General features: G+C 44.2%; 1 protein-coding gene across 1 annotated transcript; it reads right to left on the bottom strand.

The window, feature by feature from the left end:
* Positions 1-2999: 2999 nt before the first annotated feature.
* On the bottom strand, positions 3000-18507 carry WFDC1 (WAP four-disulfide core domain 1). The gene is made up of 7 exons (XM_009812543.2): positions 17949-18507; positions 11363-11558; positions 10686-10769; positions 8843-8983; positions 7588-7629; positions 6660-6734; positions 3000-5716 (listed from the first exon to the last, which is right to left on the bottom strand). Exons 1-6 carry the CDS (start codon positions 18093-18095, stop codon positions 6676-6678), a joined length of 669 nt encoding a protein of 222 aa, XP_009810845.2. The 5' UTR covers positions 18096-18507; the 3' UTR covers positions 3000-5716; positions 6660-6675.
* Positions 18508-20546: the final 2039 nt, after the last annotated feature.

Below are 20546 nucleotides of genomic sequence, written 5' to 3'. Positions count from 1 at the left end.
AGGGGAGGGGAATGATACAGCGAGGGCTATGACAAAAGTACTGAGACAAACAGGACATAGAAAAGGAGAAATGAGTTGTTGAGCATAATAATGCACCATAATAATTGGTGTGATTTGGTTTATTATCCAGCAGACCTGCAGCTCGGGAGACACAGTACCGTTTGGGTTCAGGACCATGGCCCTCTCTGTCATCTTTATGTTCATTCAGTTCTGTAACGTGAAATTGCATTTTAGCACCAATGAAATTGAATAAATGCAGAAAGAAAATGTAGCTGTTGCTGACTATTCGCCACACATTCTGCAAAATTGCTGAACGGACTGAAGTTTCATTTTCTTGCTGCTTTTGATTTCTGCCTGTTAGGAAATCTAATGGAAAATTAATATATTTTGCTATCTCATGGCTCAGAAAATGCTGGCCATAAACTGAATCAAGTCTATAATGTAAAGAAAAAACCACTAATCCAAGTTGTATTTCTTCGTTCTGGTATAAGACATGATTTTCACACTATAAAAATATAACACACAGCCCAATTACAGTACCTTTATAGTATTTCCTATTTAATTGGATAATAAAGCTGAGGGACAGACTCCAGTTCTAAGTAGGTTACTTGGGAAAACTTTTTTTTTTTTTGACTAGAAAAGCTCTGTTATGAAGATGCATACAGCAAAGCAGCTGGAATCTGAGATGACATGAGCCCAAAAGGTTGCCGCTGTGAGGGCATGGCGCTGCTTTCAGTTCAAAACTCACAGCTCCTTCACCTCCCTCCCTCACCATAACAAGGGCTCGTCATACTTTTGTTCCTCTTGTGCCACCTTGAGGGAAAAAATCTCTGGTGCATGGGTAGAATTTACTGAATTTTCTGCTACCCAGAAATCCAAATACTCCGCTTTCCGGTCAGGTTTTTCCGATGCCCCTGGGCAGAACATCCACTGCTCCTGGTTGTAAAAGGAAAGTCAGTTGTGGGCCAGGGTTCCTTTCTGTCTTCTCAATGCTACTGCTAACGGCTAGCTAAAATCCTTGGTTTGTTATTACTCTAGGTCTGTCCTTAGGTGTGTCACCAGGAAGGAAGGGGAAATCTAATGAAATCTCTCGGTTTCTGTTTGCACAGCCTCCACTGCTGAAATTGGGAGACTCAACTGGTGGAGCAACTCAGGCTGGGTGAAATGAGCCCCACCATCCACATCTCCGTCATGGAAACTGTCAAAAGGTCTTTTTTGTTTTGCACAGCTTCTCCTGTGGTTCTTGATACTTTGTCTACACAGAAAGCTAACAAGAAGGAGAAAATAATGGGAAGAAATAGGACTTACCTCTGTAGACTCACCAGCAAAAGGTGTCTTTATTTATTTCTCTTTAAAGGATGCTAAATGATGCTATAAATCCTTTTGCCATAGACAGACAATCAATGCTCCCCTGACACCACCTCCAGAGAAAAATCTAGCCTGCGTACACAGTGTGAGGTGGGAGAAGTAAACAACCCCCTCTATGAACAAATCCCTGTTCATAGTGTGCAAAGAGAAACTGTCAGTCTCCCAAGGCTCTTCCATGGATTGTCTCAGCATCGCAGGCTTCTTCCACTGCTCATGAAACTATGGAACAGCTTCCTGAAGGTAACCAAAACACTTCTGCACCACACAGTTTAATGGAGCTCTGAACTAGGCACGCCAAAATTACAGCTTTTTTTTTTTTATTCTTGTATTTAGAACTTCTGCGGATTCCCAACCTAGAGACAGATGCCGTGCTTTTAATGCAGACCCCTGACTTCTTGAAGTTCTATTACAATATTTGTCTTTCTGTTTGTTCCAGCAGCTGAGTTCACGGAGGCACCAATAGCACTTCAGTGTCATCTGCAGATGATGCCTTAGATCACACAGTGTTTTCTCCACAGAGCCCGTCAGCCAGCTACATCAACAGAAACGGTATTTGCTTGCATTAACCCAGAAAACATGTTAATGTTTGCTTGCATTAACATGTTGAAATTAAAACATAATTGTGTGATGTTCACCAAATAGATCCTTCTCTTGAAAGCCGAGGTACTTGGTCCACCTCACACCTCACAGCAGGAGGCACGAGTCGTGTACAGCCATGCTGTAATCTCCCCATCCAAGCAGGCCAGATGAGCATTGCCGTGAGAAGTTCAAGCGATCCCAAGGATAACTTCACTGCCAGGCTGAAGAGCTACTCTGGCACCTAGTGCTAGCTGGTGTCTTCTCAAAACCCACCGAAAACCTTTCCAGTGCAATGAAACCCACTGCTCTTCCCTCCTTGGCTAAATTACAGGCAGCTTCTCTCTCTGTGACTTCTCTGTTAGAGTTTCAGGGCAGAAGGGAAGCAATGCAGAAGGACTCCTGCCTACTCTGGCCGAGCTGGTAGAGCAAGACCGGTGTGGGTGGAACTGGTGAGATGGTGAAGTTTTTCCTCCTCCTGAAAATGCAGTGCTCAGCAGCCCAGCCTCTCAGCGCCAGGCTCCTCTTTCAGCTCCAGCATCCTGCAGTGGGCACCAGCCCAACGTTGGCCTCCAACTTGGTTTGCTTTTCCACCCTTCGAGCAAGCCTCGGCCTCCTGCAAAGCTTTCTGAGCAGCTGCTTGTGCAGCGCAAACTTCCGGAGCTGGCAGCTCAAACCCATCCAGCAGCGAACAATAGCTCTGAATCAACATGGAAGATGGCTGGTCAAATAAAAGGGTCACCTTCTACTTGGTCACCATCACTACCCTCTTTACAGTATTGTCCATCAGCTCCCGTTTGGGCAATAGAAATGAAGGTGCCAAGAACTGAGTGAGCTTCTGACCCACAAAGGTGGCCCCTCTGAAGGGGGACACTGGTGGTCGATGTGTTTTGGGGGTCCGTCACCTCCCTTCCAGTGGACAAAATGACTTTTGCCTCCCTGTGCCTATGTCTTCTGAGCTTTCCCAATGACTCAAAAGATTTGTCCTTTTTTTCATTAGCTGAAGCCGAGCGTATGTCAAGAACACACAGCTGAAACTAGACAGAGTTGAAAAATATACTGGTCACTTTTTTATTGAGCACCAAAGTGGCAGAGCCGGTACATGTCTAAGCACCACGGGCACAAACCGGGAAGGGGCTGCCTGGGACTGCCGCAGATCCTCGCTGCTGCAAGGCAGAGCCGCTCTGCTGGCACTGCTGGCAGCGCTTGAGGATGCGGAAGGCCACGAGCATTGCTAGCACACGGTGATACACGTAGAGTTTATTATAGCACCAAACATGCTTTAAAGTGTACATAGGAACATTAAAACCAACCTACATTAGTGACTTCCTACTGTGCTTCACCAGACTGTTGTTAAGCCATTTGTCTTTGGAGAGAAGATAAGCTGAGGACAACTCGTTTGGTCTGTGTTTTCTCTTCAGCGTGTGATGGATGTCAGTGTTGAAAACACAGCATTCAGACAAGTCTCTTCTGTGGCTTTTGTTTCTGAGTTTGACAATTAATAACTTGAAAAAACCCCGAGCATTATAGCACCACAAGGAAGGGTGATGTCTTTGATAACACCCAGTAAACAGAAATTCATCAACAAATTATTAATTTGTCAATTTTCTTTTTTAAAAATTCCTTTTGCAAGTAGAAATAACTTTACCATCCCATTCAGCAAGGTGGTCAGGATGTGCTTTTGCAGCTACAAAAAAGCAGCCACTGAAGTGAATGTGTCCACTCAAATGAAGCATATTTTTGGATGCTTTGCAAGATTAGGTTGAGATCTGAAGTTTTAATCTTGCAAATTTGTTAATACTCAAGATACGTTTTTCAAATGGATCCTCTGATGTTTTTAGGCACTGAATTTTTTGTTTTAAAATAGAACAATTTGGCATTTACTCTTTGGGACTTAGCAGTAGCCATTGAAGGGCTTTGCTCTTTTAATCAGAATTCGATTTTTCTGCAAAAAGTAATGCTGAATAAAATCAACCCATTTCACTGAGCAGCACCTAGGAGCAAGGCTGCATTAAGACTCACTATGAGCTGCGTTGCTTTAAGTTGTCAAGTAGAGTCAGTGGCAAAGCGGCAAGTTTCTGGCCTAAACTGAGAATGGAACTATAAAATACGGATGGACTCCTGTCCCTCAGCAGGAGTTAGGATATCTTTGTATGAAGTTGTATATGACAAAATTCTAGAAATAGATCTGTCCGAATATGGTGTTGCATTTAATACCTAGACCTTGGACACAAAGAAGTGAATGGACTCCAACAAATGAAGCTATTTAGAAAAATGTGGGGCCCTTAATCTGTTCCTTTGCTCTGTAAAGCATCGAGGAGTGTTCCTGCTTACGATAGGAAACAGAAGAGCAGTTTGGCATCTTTTATCTCTCCAGCTGCAAATGTCATATGCAAAGTATCAAGTGTTTTATAGGTGTCTTAGGTTTGGCTTAAAACATTTGGTGAGTGGAAAAAAAATCCCATAGTTTGTGGGTGGAAGCAGGCACTTGTATTTGTGAATCGGGTATTTATATACACTGCTACTACACTGCGCATTAAAATGCTAATTTTATGCATACAGATGGGGACATGTACTAAACAAGGGAGCAAACATGGCTTCTTTTGCCTAGCAGTTCTGGTAGATTTGTCAAAATGAAATGCAACTGTCCCTCCAGGACTGTCACTGAAAAGGAAAACAGTCACAGAAAATGTGTGTTCCATTTTATAATGCCAAACAGCCAAAAGAAGCTGTAGGGCCCAAATACAAATAACTTGACCTTAAGGATTTATGAAATTCAACATAAAGGTACAAGACTTCCAAAAAGCAGTTGCCCATCTGCCAGACATGCTTTTAATCACACAAATTTATCCTGCTTTTCCTTTTCTACTGTGTGCAACAAATAATCCAGACTTCAGCCCTATTGCTGAGGTTTTGCAGGTACGAAAACACAGATGTACGTTTTGTAAGTATTAACCGTGCCGGCTGAAAACAACAGCTTAAAAAGCCTGGCACGCACGTGTGTCTGCTTAAATATTGTAGAAAGAAATCTATGCCATCATTAGCTCTCAATCTGCAGCTCACCAGACTGAGAAGCTAAAGGAAAGTAACTTAAAAAAAAAATTATAAAACCTGTTTTGCTCCTAGCTCAGAGTTCCTCAAATTCTTAAGATTTCAGGTTTAGGCTTGTAGACTGGGTGTCAAACCTGGTGAACCCTCGGTATAAATAGGGAGAGAAGAAACTTGCAGGTTTCTTTGAACTTTAAACTTATGAAAAGGCTTATTTAAAGTAGTTGTTTGAGATAGGCAGGCACTGGATTTGATCCAGAGAGCCCCTTTAGTCTTACATTCTTGCCTATTTTAATGCAACTTAGATATGATATTTAGGTACAATTCTGTCGTCACTTGATTTTTATAATACCGAGTTACGTTCATGGTCGTGCAATCTGAACTGGTCACACAACACGCACGTAAAGGGCAGGGTCTGTTCCAGCAGCCTGATAATGGCACTGTGGCTTATAGGGATCTGCTCAGAGGTATTTACATTTCATTGTAGAAGGGCAGCTGATAGACGGTGTGGTTTCTTTCAGGGGATCACATTTCTCCCCCTGCTGATAGATTTTAAATCTAGACTCATCCTGTTCCTCGAATAGCGAAGTCTTTTCATCACTGGTGGGCAGGGATCAGGGTAAAGCTGGAGACGTGCTCATGGAAATTTGGGACCAGAATTCTTTCAAAGCAGAAAACTGTTGGGTAAAGCATTCCTTGACAGCTGCTTAACAGAGTGGTCCAGCTGGGTGAAAATCAAACAGAAAAAAAAGGAATTAAAATACTTATCCTTCCTGGGATGTTTGCACAGAACTTGTCCTATGTAGCTGCGTAATCTTAACAGTCAGCCTGACGTAGGTACATAAAAGACACTGAACTGCTTTGTTTTCCTAACTGCCAGTTAAGCTCAACTTAGTTTTAAAGTGAAGCTGAAAGTGTTGAGAAAACCATCTTGGGACAGAACCTTTGGTATAATAAATATTTTCATTCTTGCCTAATTCAAAGCCTGATAAAACGACTGGAGCTTTTTCGGTTGGCTTCGCCCTGGTCAGATACAAATACATTTACTCACATGAGTGGGTCACACTGTTCGGTGCAACTGTTCACACCCATAAAGTTACCCCACAAAATCACCCATATGCCTAAGTATTTGTAAGACTGACCCTTACTGCAATCAGTCCAGAATAAAGAGCTTTTTAATTTGTCTTGCAGGAGCAGTTATACCTGCATTAGAAGAAGCCCCTAAACAGAAAGTTTAAAGTCTTAAGGATCACAAAGTTTTGCAGCATTTATTTTTCATCCTGCGAATCACTTCATCCTCTAAACACCCACAAGGCAAAGGCTCTTCAAAGAAATCAGGTACATCTTGTGAAATTAGAATAAAAAGTAGGAGGGGGTAGAGTGAAAGTTGGGGAAAACATTGACTTCTCCATGGACAGTTTGCAGACCTCAATCTCCAATGCCACAGGTTCTCGGGACACTTTTACAGCACCATCTGTTTGTCGGCACAGATGTTTCGGCTCAATTCACGGAGCCTGAAGTACGCGCCTGTACATAGTTTGAAGGTGCTGTCCTTATGCTGGTGTAAGAGAGGCAATTTCACTTTCAAACAACCATTTCTTTAAATAATTGCATACCAAGCACCAACTATTTTCACCCAGCTTTCCCTTTATTCACAGGACACTTACCCAGGCACACTTTTGATTAGCCTAAATGCTTCTGCTGGTTTTTCACATAGCCGACCACGTTGTTGGAATTGCTCCCTGTAAAGCAAATATTGGCAAAGATAGATTTTAAGTTAGTCTGTGGCAAATGTTTTCTCAAGATTCTCTAAGCAGTACAGTTTTACTGGTCTCATTATTTAGCAGTTCTCTGGGAGAGCTGTGATAGCTCGCTGGACAGAGGAGAGGAAATCCTTTCATAGTCTTATCAGCTAAACTGGCCGAATTTGGCTGTTCGTAAATCTTATCATATCAAAGATGTTGTCTAGTTATATCTGAATATTACTTCCAATCTGATCTGACTGTCCCCCTCTAGATCCAAGAGTTAGCAGAAACCAGAAGCTTTGAAGCCATGAGAAAAGAGATCTTCTGGAAGATCCTCCTGCTTTCTTTGAGACACATATCTATCAATTTGTGCATGGGTCCTGTTACCTCCTGTGGTTGCAGATAACAACAAAGGACTGATTCACTGGGCTCCAGTTATCTCTTATCACATACCACAATACAAGCTGTTGGCAAAAGACCCTGCTTTTGACAGAGCTCTGTGTTCATCTGCAACGAGTCCTGGGCCATGAGCAAAGCTCCAAAAATATACATAAAAATAACAAAAGGTTATTGGATTGGGTGTTTCTCGCCCCTTGGGTGGGAACCACTGGCAGAAGGTTGCACCATTTAACACATTGTGTCACTGCTGGAAATACTGATTCTCAAGAGCCCACAGTCAGGGCACTGCAGATCTTAAAATAAGATCTTTTTACCAAGGCACGGAGAGTTGACGTTAAAGAATCTCTTTTTGCTAGGTACAAACCTTCATTTCATAAGCAGCAAATTCCTTGTAAGCAATGCCATAACTCTAAAGCTTAATAATAGCAAAGACTTCATGCCAGTGGCTTACCAAAATATTCCTTGTAATACTTATGCCTCAGGTTGCGTCCATCTGAAAAAGAAGATACGTAATGAGAACATATCCAGTCAGCCTTCAATCTTTGTGTTAAACTCCAGCCTTCTGTGTACAGCACAGAGAAATTATAGGTATGGAAATAATAACCTCACAAACAGTAAAATAAAAGATCTCTGTAGCTGAAGTAGTGCAGGCTGGTATAAACCTCTTCTAAACCTGTTTAGATTATTGAGCTATGTGGACAGAACTCACTTTTCCTGCGAGTGGTTAACTGCTGGCCACTAGCATGTTATGGTCTTTTCAGTAGCTATGAGTTAAGGAATCACAGACTTTCTCGAATGAAAGAAAATTTGGGTAAAATTTCAGACCATCTATTAGTGTTTTACATAATTCAAGTTCCAGCTAGGTTTTTCTGTTTACCATTTATATAATTACTTAAGTTTTTAGAAATACCTCGTGTCTAAGAGCCATACAGCTGTACATTAGTTACTATGGATGTTATCAAAGAAAAAGTTATAAAAGACTAAACGAGATGATCAAAAAGCCCTGGAAAAAAATCTTAGTCACGGAAGCAGTTCAGAGGTCTGGTTTGATGCTTCTCCTGGCTTTTACAGTGACCAAATGGCAAAACCGGTGTCTCATGTCTCTACACTGAGATGATTTGTAGCCCAGTGTAGACATACATATCCTACTAGTCAATGTAATTACACATACCTAGACATGTTATGAGCTTTCCTGCAAAATAGCTTGGCCTGTGGAAGTTCCTTTATTGGGCAAATGTGTCAACAGAATAAAGGGAACAATGTTTTGGATGCAGAAAGCAAAGTCAGAAGTCAAAACTGGAATTTGAAACTCATTTCTTACTTAAGTGTGTAGTAATATATAAATATTTCTATTGTTTGTGCTGTGTAATAATGGCACATGCAGGTCACTACATGCTCTGCTTACACAATCCCAGAGGACACTGGCATACAGAGCAAACAAGTGTGTCCCCTGCTTTGGGTATCATCTCACACAGCTCAGCCAGCATCAAGGGCATTAGAGACCTGAGGCTGCTGCGGAGTGGGGACTCTCTCCCAGCCCAGCAGTCACACGCTGCCTTGGGGCCTTGGGCTGCCCAGAAAACCCAGGAAGCCCACGAGAGCAGATATACCACCGGATCTCTTTCAAAGCCAGTGAGAGCGCACCGTCCCTTACTGGTGTTTGCATAACAGAACAAGAAAGGAAGGGAGATTTCCAGTCTACTGACCTGGATTTCCACGGAGCTTGATGCACTGGCCCCTGTTAGGGATTCCTTCCGCCGTATTACCCGGGTTGATGATATGGCATTCATAGCCTGTGGGGCAGTGCAGAGGCTCGTCTCCATCCTCAGTGGTACTGCAAGCCTCAGCTGTAAAAGAAGCCTGCAGGTCATAAATCAAGGCTTTAATACCCACAAATAACCAAAATATGACAACGTGGCCACCTTCTTCTGTATCTCCTGCAAGACAGGATCTCAGACCACTTCCCATGCAAGGGTACCAAGGAGCTGACACCTCCAAAGAAGCCTGACAGAGCAGGTGATCCAGTTCACACCTTACACGAAAACTGACGTGTCTGGCCCGATATGGGAGTGCGGGTCAGCCCGATTACCTGTAACGACACCCTCCCCGCAGCCGCTTGTGCAGGGCCTGTGCCAGGGCTGGAGGGCGGTGAAGACAGCACCACTGCCCACCATGCTCACACTGATGGGTGGTCCCTCCACGCCGCTATCCCCTCCAAGCAGCCGTAAGTCTGTTCCAGCCAGTGTTTCGGGCTGGGGGAGGAACCGGGGAAACATGACCAGGAAGCTGGCAGTTTGCTGCTTTGTTCTTTGCTCCACACCCATAACTTACTGGTGAATTTAAACCTCAGCTGTGACTCACTATGGAGTAAGGCAGTACCACCCCCTGTTACAAACAGAGGCTTTAGCTGCCTTGATGCTGGATATCCAGCAAGTGCAGAGCAGAATAAGAAAGTACAGCAGGGCTCACAGGCAGTGTTTGTGTCCATTAAATGTACAGACTATGCAGGAACACTCCACCCGTTCATTTGCCAAGATTTTAATTTCGAGGACCTCTGCTATAATTCCCATGCCATGACTGATGGTTCTTATTTCACTAATTACTCCCTCAAGCTGAGATGAAGGTGTTAAGATAAGAACAAATAATATAAGCATGACAAGGATGGATGAGGAGGAACCTATTTTATCTTATTTCTAGCAGTGCAACTCCAATGAGCTGGAGGCAGAATTTTCTCTTGAAGAACTAGGAGTTTCCATAATAGATGACAGTCAAGGTTCGGCGAGTCTGATGCCATCTGTGTAAGACCAAAGAGGGCAGTTTATTTGCACTACCTGTGTCTGACTATAGCTGGAATAGCATGTCCATGAAGAAATTAAGAACTTCAGGCATATATACATCTGGGAATGTCTTGTAGAAGAAAACTTCTCTTCCCACTTCCCCACTCCCTCCTTGTTTCAATTTGAGATATTGGAAAAAATTAATTAAAAGACCTTTCCCTATGGAATTAACCTGCGAAGCCCAACCTTATTAGCAGCCCCCAAGCTTAGATGCTCCCAGCTCCATGTCAGCCTGACACAACTCTTCAGCAGTTTGCCAGGGCTCTTGTTGAAAGCAGCCTTCAGACCTGAGAGCCACAGCCCCAGCCCAAGGCATCCGTGTGATGAGGCCACTCTGCATTAAAGGATCTCATAATCCAAGGCCGCCCACAATCTATCAGGAAGCTGGCAGAAAATATGTGTATGCTGACAAAGCCTTTTTCTAAAAAAAAAAGATATATTTCTACTTATTTCAAGAATGGATACAAATCCAGTTCCCTGCAGTATTCCTAGTGCCCTGCTGGATAAGCCATATCCATAAAAAGCAACTGATTTACTGCACCAGAAACTAGCCCCCAGCGCCACACAGCATTATTCCTACGGAAACTCCGGAAAAATACCTGCAGCCCCAGCATCTCAACATCCCTGGCAAGCCCTGTGTATGATGAATACATTTTCTAGTGTCTTTGTATAATTACCGATACTGCAGAGAAGACAGTGAAACGTACTGTACCTTGTAAGACTTCCTCTGGGCCATCCAAAAGCCACCCATTCCCTCCCAGCCAGCGGGGTTTGGGCTGGACCAACCAGTCTAAAACTGTAAAAGACAGAAACAAGAAACAGCAGAGTCAAGGTGGAGTAGCCATAGGGCACACAGTTATGGAAAAGTCACAGATTTCCTCTAACAGCCAGTGACGAGACTGCCAGGCTCCTGTAGGACAGATTTGAGTTTTCAGCAAGCTACTTATATTCATGCTTTTGTTGTCCCAGTTGCAAGGGAGCCATGGATGTTACCCAGGGCCACAAGAACCTGGTGTCACAAAGGCCAAAGCAGCTGTTGTTTCCCCTCCTCCATTCCCATGGCACGGATCAGGTGAGATGGCTGCCTGGCTTCTGTGAGCACTAATTCAGATTGGGATTACTTCTGTTCCTGAATATATAATCCCAGGAAAAGAACTGGTCTCACGTGATTTCTACCATTTGTGCTGGTGGAAATTTTGCAACACCAGCTGGTCTTAGATAATTTTTCGATTCAGCAATCATCCCAGAAATCAGAAGTGTGGAACTGAAGCTTTATCCTCAACTCACACTCAAACCATGCCTCTCATCCGAGACCTGATGCACACGGGGATGACTACCATCGTTTCTGCATGCTTCTCTCTACCAGTTTGGTCCCAGGGTCCACCCTACCTGGCGGTGGCTGCACGGACTCCAGGCAGGCATAGATGCACCCGTTGTAGCAGCAGCGCTTGTGTCTTTCACACTCTGAATCCGACCGGCAGCTGGGCACCTCGCAGGCTTGGTCAGGCAAAGTCTGGGGCGGTGGTGGGCAGCGGTCATTCTTCTGGTAGTGGGAACTGTGAGAATGAAGAGGGTACTCATAATCCTTGCAAAGAAAAGAAAAGGAAATAAAGGTTTGGCATAAGGTGAATACCAAACATCCCATCAACTGAAACAGAAGAGGGATTTTCAAAGTGGTTTTCAAGTATTCATTGGAGGGGAGAACTAACTGTTCAGCTCCCCCAGCCCTGTCTTCAGCACACTGAAGAGAGAGCTATATCATCACCTTAGCACACTGCTTTGGAAATACCAAGCCACCACATTATTGTGTGGAACTCATTTTATAATTAAAGTTATTATAATGACAATGAGGAGGTAAAAAAAAACCAAATCCTTTGAAGTCTTTTATACATGTCTGGGAAACAGAGAGAAAGACTCCAGGCATCCTCATGATGGGCACACCAAAACACTTGGATAGTAAAGCAGTGGAAATGATGACACTGTACTGTTTTGAGGTTACATCCCCAAATGGGACCTGGAACTAATGTCCCAGGTAGCACCTGTCTCCTCAATAGGCTCCTTCTACCTTCATCACCTTCTTCTGGACCAGAACTTACAGGGGAGACTTTCAAGCTTACCCACTGTGGGGTCCTGAGTTGTTAAATTAGAGACCATTTCTAAAACATGAGCTGATCGGGGTGAGATCTGTGTGGGTGATGTCAGTTTAATCCCAAAGAAAATGAGGCTGTGTTTGACGATAGCAGAAAGGAGCCCAGCTGCTCATTGCACACCAAAAGGACAAGGGAGATTTAAAGTGGATTAACAGGCACAGGGTTTTACCAGAAACATTTATAAGAGGCAGCATTCAGATATTATTCATGCTGGCGGTGTTTTAGCAGGAAGCAAGCTCCCTCTGACAAAGAGGTGAATCACCCAAGCCCACTCCTTTCTCACCTGTGGCTAAACTACTCATCTCTGAGCTTGAGCTCAGCTCCCCAGAGCACCATAAAGTACTCAGAAAGGGCAATCAGTTCTCAGATTTATTAACAAACATTAATAAGCTCTAATCAAATCAAAAGATGGATTCTGAATTTGCAGTTTTAAAAGACCTCAGCATCTAGCCAGAGGTATGAAGTGAGCGCTGCCATGCACTTGCTAGCGGGCTGTTGACTTTAAGAGTCCCATATATACTTGGCCCAATCACTGTTGTGTTATGAAATCAGTGACAAACAACTGGGCTTGTTATTCCAAGAAACAACATGGTGCAACTGTCCCCGAGGGGGTCTCTAGAAAATTTCACCATCAGGCTATGGAGAAATTTGAGGTGAGAGTAATATCCCTCTTTATCTACACGCTGCTACATCCTCATTATTGAAACCTCCCAATGGCTTCTGTGGGGCACGTGTGCCTTTGCGAAACAGCATGTCCCCACACGTACTGCCCAAAAGAATGTCCCAGGAGAGGCCCCAGGAGAGCCATTGCCCTGGGGACTGACCACTGGCCCGCACGGCCTCTGCTGCTACGTGTGACTGAGCAGCAATCGATTATCAGTAACGGTGAAAACAATATCATCTTCACTCCCTTGGGGTAATTTGTAATGTAGAGACTGAAGGCAATCCCAAGGGACACCGAAAGAAATAATGATGCACATTGTGGTACTGATGTGAGAAATTTTATGTGCGTATTGTACATAGTGTAGACTCGTATTGATAAGGTGGTGGTTCTTACACCAAAGCTGACTCCGTTCTTTGAGCCATAGCTAGGGGGAAATGGAGCGCAGCGAAGTTTCTCTGCCGCCTGGTTGCACAGCGATTGAGTGCCAGCTGATGTAGAAGTATAGAGAAAAGTCAGGATGATTAAAAGTTTAAATTTCTGTTACAAGGTGTACATTAAAGAAAATCCATATCCTGGTTATATCTGTAACTGCTTAAATAATATGTGTGTGTATGTGTCTGTGTGCAAGAGACAGAGAATTCCTAATATTTCCACAAATGACAGCCTCCTGCCCAGTTCCCAGTATCAATAAACAATTTTCTTCTGCTTTTTCCTTAGTTGTTTCCATTCAGTGAACAAGAAACTGCTCAAAAAGCCTTCCGGGAGGTTCTTTTCCCATGAATTGATAGGCTGTTTGAACTACAAAATGGGTTTGAATAAAAATATTTCCTAATTTTCATGATGTTTTCAATGTTGAAGTGTAAAACAAGGTGTAAGCTATCACATCATCCCATTCCTCAAAAGCTGGAAACACTCCAGCTTTGAAATAAGGTGCTTTTGAACTGAAGATATTGCAAGTTCAACTTTTTTTGCTGTCGTTGGATTTTAAATAGAGAAAATGCTTGCACCATGTATAATTTTGGGATATAAGAGAGCAAATCTATGCAGTTCCAAACATTTAACAGGTCTCCTTGTTGGAGGGAGCATTCATCCTGGAAAGTCACTGTTTACTATTCTATTATTTGAAATGTCAGCTGCAGACTGAAATGTGACTAAAATAATACTGGCAAATAATGGACACATGGAAAAAAAAAACAAAAAACCCCCAACAATTACTGCAGTTGCTTAACAGATGATTCAGAAACCAAGAAGTCAAAATTGCAATGAACAGTTGGCTCAATGAACGAGATTTCCATTTGGGAACAATATAACATTTTAGCCAAATAACTTTGTACCTCATGGCCTCCCTGCACATTTTCTTGGTTCACCTATTGCTCTGAACCCCTTTCTTTCAAATCCTCATAGTCAAAAAATACTTTTTGTGCATTTTATCTAATAAAACACATTGCCATTGGTTTATGTATGCATAAACCATCCCAGTGGGAAAACAGGATTCCCTCATTCCCAAAATAGCTTGGTTAACGATGTCTCCAGGTATGGGTTACAGGGTTTTTTTAAAAGCTCTCCCAGGATTCACAGTTTGGCTCTGAGCGTAGCTCAGATTTATTATTTTTACAGATTGTGACAACAGTCAAATTTTCTTCCTTTAAGAATATTTTTCAATGCAGGAGGCAAATTGCTGTTTCCCATGGAGACTTATAAAATCATTTTAATGACAATATCTGCCTTAGAGATCTCCAGAACCAAAGTAAGGGGAAAAGTTCAGAGTTCAGCTGAGGAACCCTGGAGGTCAGTAAAGATAACTAGGAAAAACCTGAATGCAATCACTCACTCTCAACCCATATTTTCCATAGTAACTGTGGGATGCAGTCTGCCTCCAAAAAATCCCAGACCTGTTCCATTATTTGTGCCTGAAACTGGACCCTGGGCTTGTGTCAAAGCACACGTCTCTGCTAATTCATATTCTGCATGGCCACCCCCGAGATCATGTGTGAGGTTTATTCCCAGCCTCCAGTCACCAGTTCTGCCCCTGGCAGGTATTTCCAAACACTGCCCATAAACCACCTTTTCTCTGAAACTACATAGAGTCAGGAGGAATTTAGAGCCCTCCGATATTTCTATCGAAGACCTGGAAAAACACAGAACATCGGTGATCAAAGTTACAAATAACAGGCTGAAGGAGGGTTAAATAATCTCACCAAAACAATAGGAATAATATCCTCCTGCTATTGACTCTGGTTTTGGTTCTGGTGTCTGCAGCACTGGAAGACTGTTGCAAAATGAGGGTGGGCTCAGAGAAGATGCACGATAGCGATTAGAGGACTGGAAAGCGGGCAATACAATGCAAGACTTAGATGTGTGCACGCAGGTTTCAGAGGGGAAGCTGAGGGCTGTTCTGCTCATATGTTACTCTGAGGCATATGCGGGACAGAAGTCTCATGGGAGGTGTGCTAATCTGGTAGACAAAGAGGGTATCTCAGTGTTGATTTCTGACAGCTAGCTGGAGGGTAAATAATTTGTTGGAAGAACATTACAGCAGCTGCGAGAAATTCTTCATTTCTGGAAATCTTTAAAAGGCGGCAAGATTTTTTTTCTAAAATGCTTGATGCAGTTCACACTGGAATAAAATCAAGACTGCCCCAGGTTTCTCCAATGTGGGTGTCTTGATAATGAATTGAAGCCCACTCCCAGGTAGCTCCCGCTCTCTGCCCCTTGGGAACACTCCACAGACTGTGCGGGGGCTGCAGACCACCAGCTGCAGATCACTACCCCTGACAAGTGTCCCTCCGGCTGTAAAATACATGGATTTGCTAAAAGCTGGAAGCCCAGCTCCTCCATCCCACTGTGACGGTCCGTTTTTAATTCTCACTGCATTCCCTGTCCTCTTTCTCCCTTCTCCGATCCCACTTGACCCCTCCTTGCCAACCAACACCCTTCCTCAGACACCTTAATGGAAAACCCCTGGCCAGACCCAAAGCCAGCTCCTCACTGCGTCATTCTGCGCCAGCAGTTTGGTGGGTTCATTCCTCTTACTGTAGACTCGGACTTTTTGGACTCAGACAACGTACCTCTCAGTCAACTCCCTAACCCTCACCGCCTTCTCCTCCTACAGCCCTTGCCTGTGTCCTTCTGGGGGTCCCACAGTCTATGGCCCATCTCCTGTGCGGCTGCATGTTGCCACGAGCACCTCCATCTGTTACCCCTCTATCCAAGTGACTCACAAATCAGCTCTTCCACCCGCAGCCTCTGATTGTCAAACTGTAGGGAACATACAGCATTTGGCAGAAAAGAAAGCATCTCTCTGAGAAACAAGAGGGGCTGCCAAAACAGACATTTGGTGGATAAGAGGATGGAGAGCGGACGCCTTCCTCCTTACAAGGCTTTGAGGAGAAGGAAAAAGAAAAGCATTTTCTGTTTTCCCTAGATGAGATGTTTCTGTCAATACGAGCAATTCTAGCTGAGCTTGCCAGATCAGTAGCACCTGGATTCATGGCTGCCAGAAAAAACAGTCCTTTGAAGAACTGCAGATTGAAAGAAGAGGATATATCCTCAGGGAGCAGGCTCTGTGACTCCACAGAGCACATTAACTGAAGATCAACAGTTAAATTCCTGTTCTACTTCTGTCCTATCTCTCTGGGCCATTTACTTCACAGCTCCTACTGAATTTGAGCTTCCCATTGAAATATGACAGAAGAACATACCCATAAATACACTTTCCAGTGAGTGATTTTGCAGGAAACACAGCTCTTCACGTCACCATTTTCCAAATAAAGCACAAACCAGATGATACCCTGTCCCAAGGGAGGCTACAATGAAGAAAATTTCTTGTTGTAAAATACTGGGGTGCCTTTCAAATATTAGCGCAATGTTTCCTGCAAGATTTCAAGGAGACAAGAGCACCGTATTTCAGTTCATTGAGCATGGGCAAAAGATGTCTGTCACACTTCTGAGTCAGCAATCGCACAAACCAAATGTAGGTGTCCCCAAACATCACTCTAGATGTCATGGGCAAAAATGTATCCTTTTTAAATTAAAAGCTTTTATCTGTGGCTGCAGAAAATGGGTGGAGGAATCCCCATGCGACACCAAGGAGCTGTTTGTGGACATGCAACAGCTGGAAGACGCAATGAAACCTGAGCATGAGCAAACAGACTGCTTGGGTCAGTGCTGGCTTCTAAGGGGACTTTAATGGAGGAAGTCAAAATTTCAAATTCAATTTTTTTTTCTTTCTAAACAGCAGGTCCTGAAGGTCAAGCTATCAAATGATTTTCCTTTTTTTTTTTTCAATTTCTTCCACGGCCATTTCTAACAGTCTTTTGGCCCAGACGCACCAGAACAAGACCCAGCACCATCGTTTTCTCCACTCACAGTAAGTAACGTGTTGCTACTTCAGTTTCAATTCCAGCACTACCGTTCTAAGTACCACTGCAGATTTGGGAACGGGGGTTGTGCTCAGTACCCCATGCAAGTCTGCCAAAAGCGGGCAGGGACAGACGGTGCCGCTGAGCGGCTGCCAAGGTGTGGGTAGCAGAGGGGAGCTCTGCTCCCAGTCAACACGCCAGGCAAGGCACAGCCATGAGAATGGATTTCTCTGATCAGCTCCTTACGCCCGTTAAGGTGATCGGCACGTTACTCGGACACTGTGGATCTGAAGGTCTCTGTGCCCAATGATTTACAAAACCCTAGGCAATGCCACCATCCCTCTAGTACATGTTATCGCTAGGAGTTGGAGACATTTACCCAAAGTTACCCCAAAAGGCAGTGGAGGAACTGGGCAGGGAACCCTCCTCCCTGCTCTAAGCAATAAATCACATTATCTTCTTTCCACGACATCTATCCCCAGACACGTAGGTTTTGCATTCCCCTTCTCCCCGTTCACCCTTCCCTCGCTGCCCTCTGAAGTTTCTAGGAAAAGCAGCGACGGCTGCCGTACCAATGTCTTCTCACTGTTCCAAGCGTGCTTTACAAGTTTCCCATTGCGACAGCTAGGTGGCAAAAGTTTAGTACAGCCCGGGAAACTTAATGTAACCCTTTTATAAAGAGACAGCCTGCGGATTCAAATACTTTTTATTCTAAAGTGATGCACGCACGTAAAGAAAACTCCCCTTTCACGGTGAGCATACCCAGCTCCCCCAAAATCACCCCACCGCAGTTTACTCACATCATATTTCTCCGTCATTTTCAGATGTAGAGCACGCTTCCAGAGATTCCTTGCACAGCCCAAATCTGGCAGCAAAACTAAGACACACAAGGCTGTAGTCAAGATCTTTTTACAGAAATGCATCTCTGACAGCACCCTGGAATCCATTTTCCCAAGGAGAGATCAAATAAGCAGACTGGCTTTCGGGATCCAGACGATTCAGAGTCTTGGCGAGAAGGGAGGGAGACGGGGAGGGAGGGAGAGCGAGGGCTGATCGCTGGTGAGAGCCGCTTTTCGCTGCGCAGCTTCTGGGAAGGGAAAGGGGAAAAAAAAAAAAAAAGGAGCCCACAAGCAGAAGCCAGGAGCTGCTGTTGAACTTCTTTACTCGAAGTTAGATCAGGTTCTCGGCTCACATGTTCACACAAAGCACATGCTCTCCTTGAATGATAGATGGGAAGATTATTTGGAAAGATTATTTTTAGACCTTTGTTCCCAACATCTGGCATCCTCAGAGAGCCCCATTCAAAGCCAAAGCGCGGGATCAGATGACAGCTGCCGCAGGGGGAAATAAAGGTCTTGGAGGGGTGGGCTCGGCAGCTTCTAGCGAACAGCTCACCCAAACTTTCCAAGCTACTCGGCTCTCCCTTTGTGTGCTTCCTACTGTGCCCTGAGCTGTGGTTTTGGATCGTGTTTTGACAAAGTGATAAGTTCATATGAAGATTGCTTGAAGGAAAAGATTTAAAGACATGATAAACATGCAGGGGCTTTAATTAAACCAAGCTGACGTTAGCTTTCCGCAAATGATTTCGAAGAAGAGGAAGATGTGGCCATTGGGGAAAAATAAATCCTTATGCGTGGGTGGGGAATAGGGAAGGAAGGTGGTTTAGAAATGACATGACCAAATGGAAAGCAAGGAAGGGGATGTGAGTCAGGCTGTGCCTGACAATGGGAGAGATGGAGAGACTGGACATGGGGTATTAGCCACCTGCATGGACATTCAGGCACCCAAGTGCCTGAAGGACAAGAATGGACTTACGAAATCAGGCTGAAAGCATCCCAGCATCCTGCCTGGGACAGAGGCAGAGGCAGGTGCCAAAGAAAAAGTATGAGAACAGGGCAACTGTTACATATACATGCCTATAGATACATATATACATACGTATATATATGCATGCATATACTTTCACAGCCTTCAGTAACGTTCAGGGCTTCCTAAGCCAAATGTGGGGGCTGTTTATTTTATAACCCTCCGTTAATTTCTCCTCCAGCAGCTTGTCCAGCCTCCACCTGGAATGAAGGAACTACTGTTATGGAAGGAAAGTAGAGAAATAAGGGTGGGGAAAGAGAATGAAGAGTTATACTGGGGAGGGTCACCTCCCACACAGCTGCAGCAATATAAGGAGGTCCTCCTGGGATGGGCAGAGCAAGGTACCATGCCTCTGCATGGAGTCTGTGGACTCCCAAAGGAGCTCTGATGGCAAGTGTCTTAGAGGGGATCTCTACGGAGTTGCGATGAACATATATTGCTCTCTGTTTGTATAGTCTTCATTACTGCTTGATCCATAGGTTGCTCCTGCAATAACATGACAGTCGCTCCCTAAGGCGTGAGCAGGATTTTGGGGGGCTGACAGGATTTGGAGGGACCCCACGGCACAGTTGTTTCAGGCACGGATAGGGACAGGGAACGCACATTTGGGCTAGAGAGCCTTTCATGGCACAGAGGCTTCATTACCCTCCAGCAGGCTGCTGAGAAGACTGCCTCCGCAGAAAGCATGGCTCCAGGCCCCTGTCACCTGCCTTGCACCATCCCGCCGGTTCTCCTCTCTCCCAGAGCTGTAGTCACCCATTTAAAACAGTATTTATCCCAGTTTTCCTCTAAACGGGTCATCTCCCTCAGGCTGTCTTTTCTCGTCTGCACTTAATAAGGACAACTGTGGATAACTCACGTCCACAGCTCAGTCTACGGCTACGCGAAGTGACTCCCTGATGGCTGAAGTCAGATGAAGGCAGAGCTCAGCACCTACAGGTTGCTGTCATCTCCACCCAAATCTCACCCAGATGTCATCTGAAATCAGCAGCTGTGCTGGAGTTAGTGAAAGGCACACTCAGACTTCTTCAGTACAGCCAGAGAGGAATATATCACTACCATAAGACTTCAACTTGTGGCTTTATTTTTTATTGCTCAGAGAACTTTGTCTGACACAACAGGATGCCTCCAATTCCTTTTAAAAACAAATCTCCCGTTTGTTGCAATATTAATATCTGCACCTTGATAAAGCACCTTTCAGGCACAACGAGGAGCTCCCACCAATGTCCTGACTCCTGTGTTGTAAGGCAACAAATGACATGGCTGGTTGCACAGAATAAACAAGATTCTTTCTTAGAGTATTCCTACTTAATTTATGTCTTTGTGCTGATATTTCACTTGCCTGTGCTCTTGCTGAAACCCAAACCAGCATGAAACAACAACTGTTCACGATAAATCTCCCTAATTTAATTTTATTTTTGTTTTTTGTTTCATACACTTGCAATCTGGACTTGGAACAACTAATTCTAAAGATTAATAGCTACTTCAGACACCATTTACTGGCTTTTCTTTTGGCAGATATACAGCTTTGA

This window comes from Gavia stellata, chromosome 15 (genome assembly GCF_030936135.1).
Source record: "Gavia stellata isolate bGavSte3 chromosome 15, bGavSte3.hap2, whole genome shotgun sequence".
NCBI lineage: Eukaryota > Metazoa > Chordata > Aves > Gaviiformes > Gaviidae > Gavia > Gavia stellata.
The sequence above is the reverse complement of the archived record's forward strand: the minus strand, read 5'-3'. Positions and strand labels throughout refer to the sequence as shown.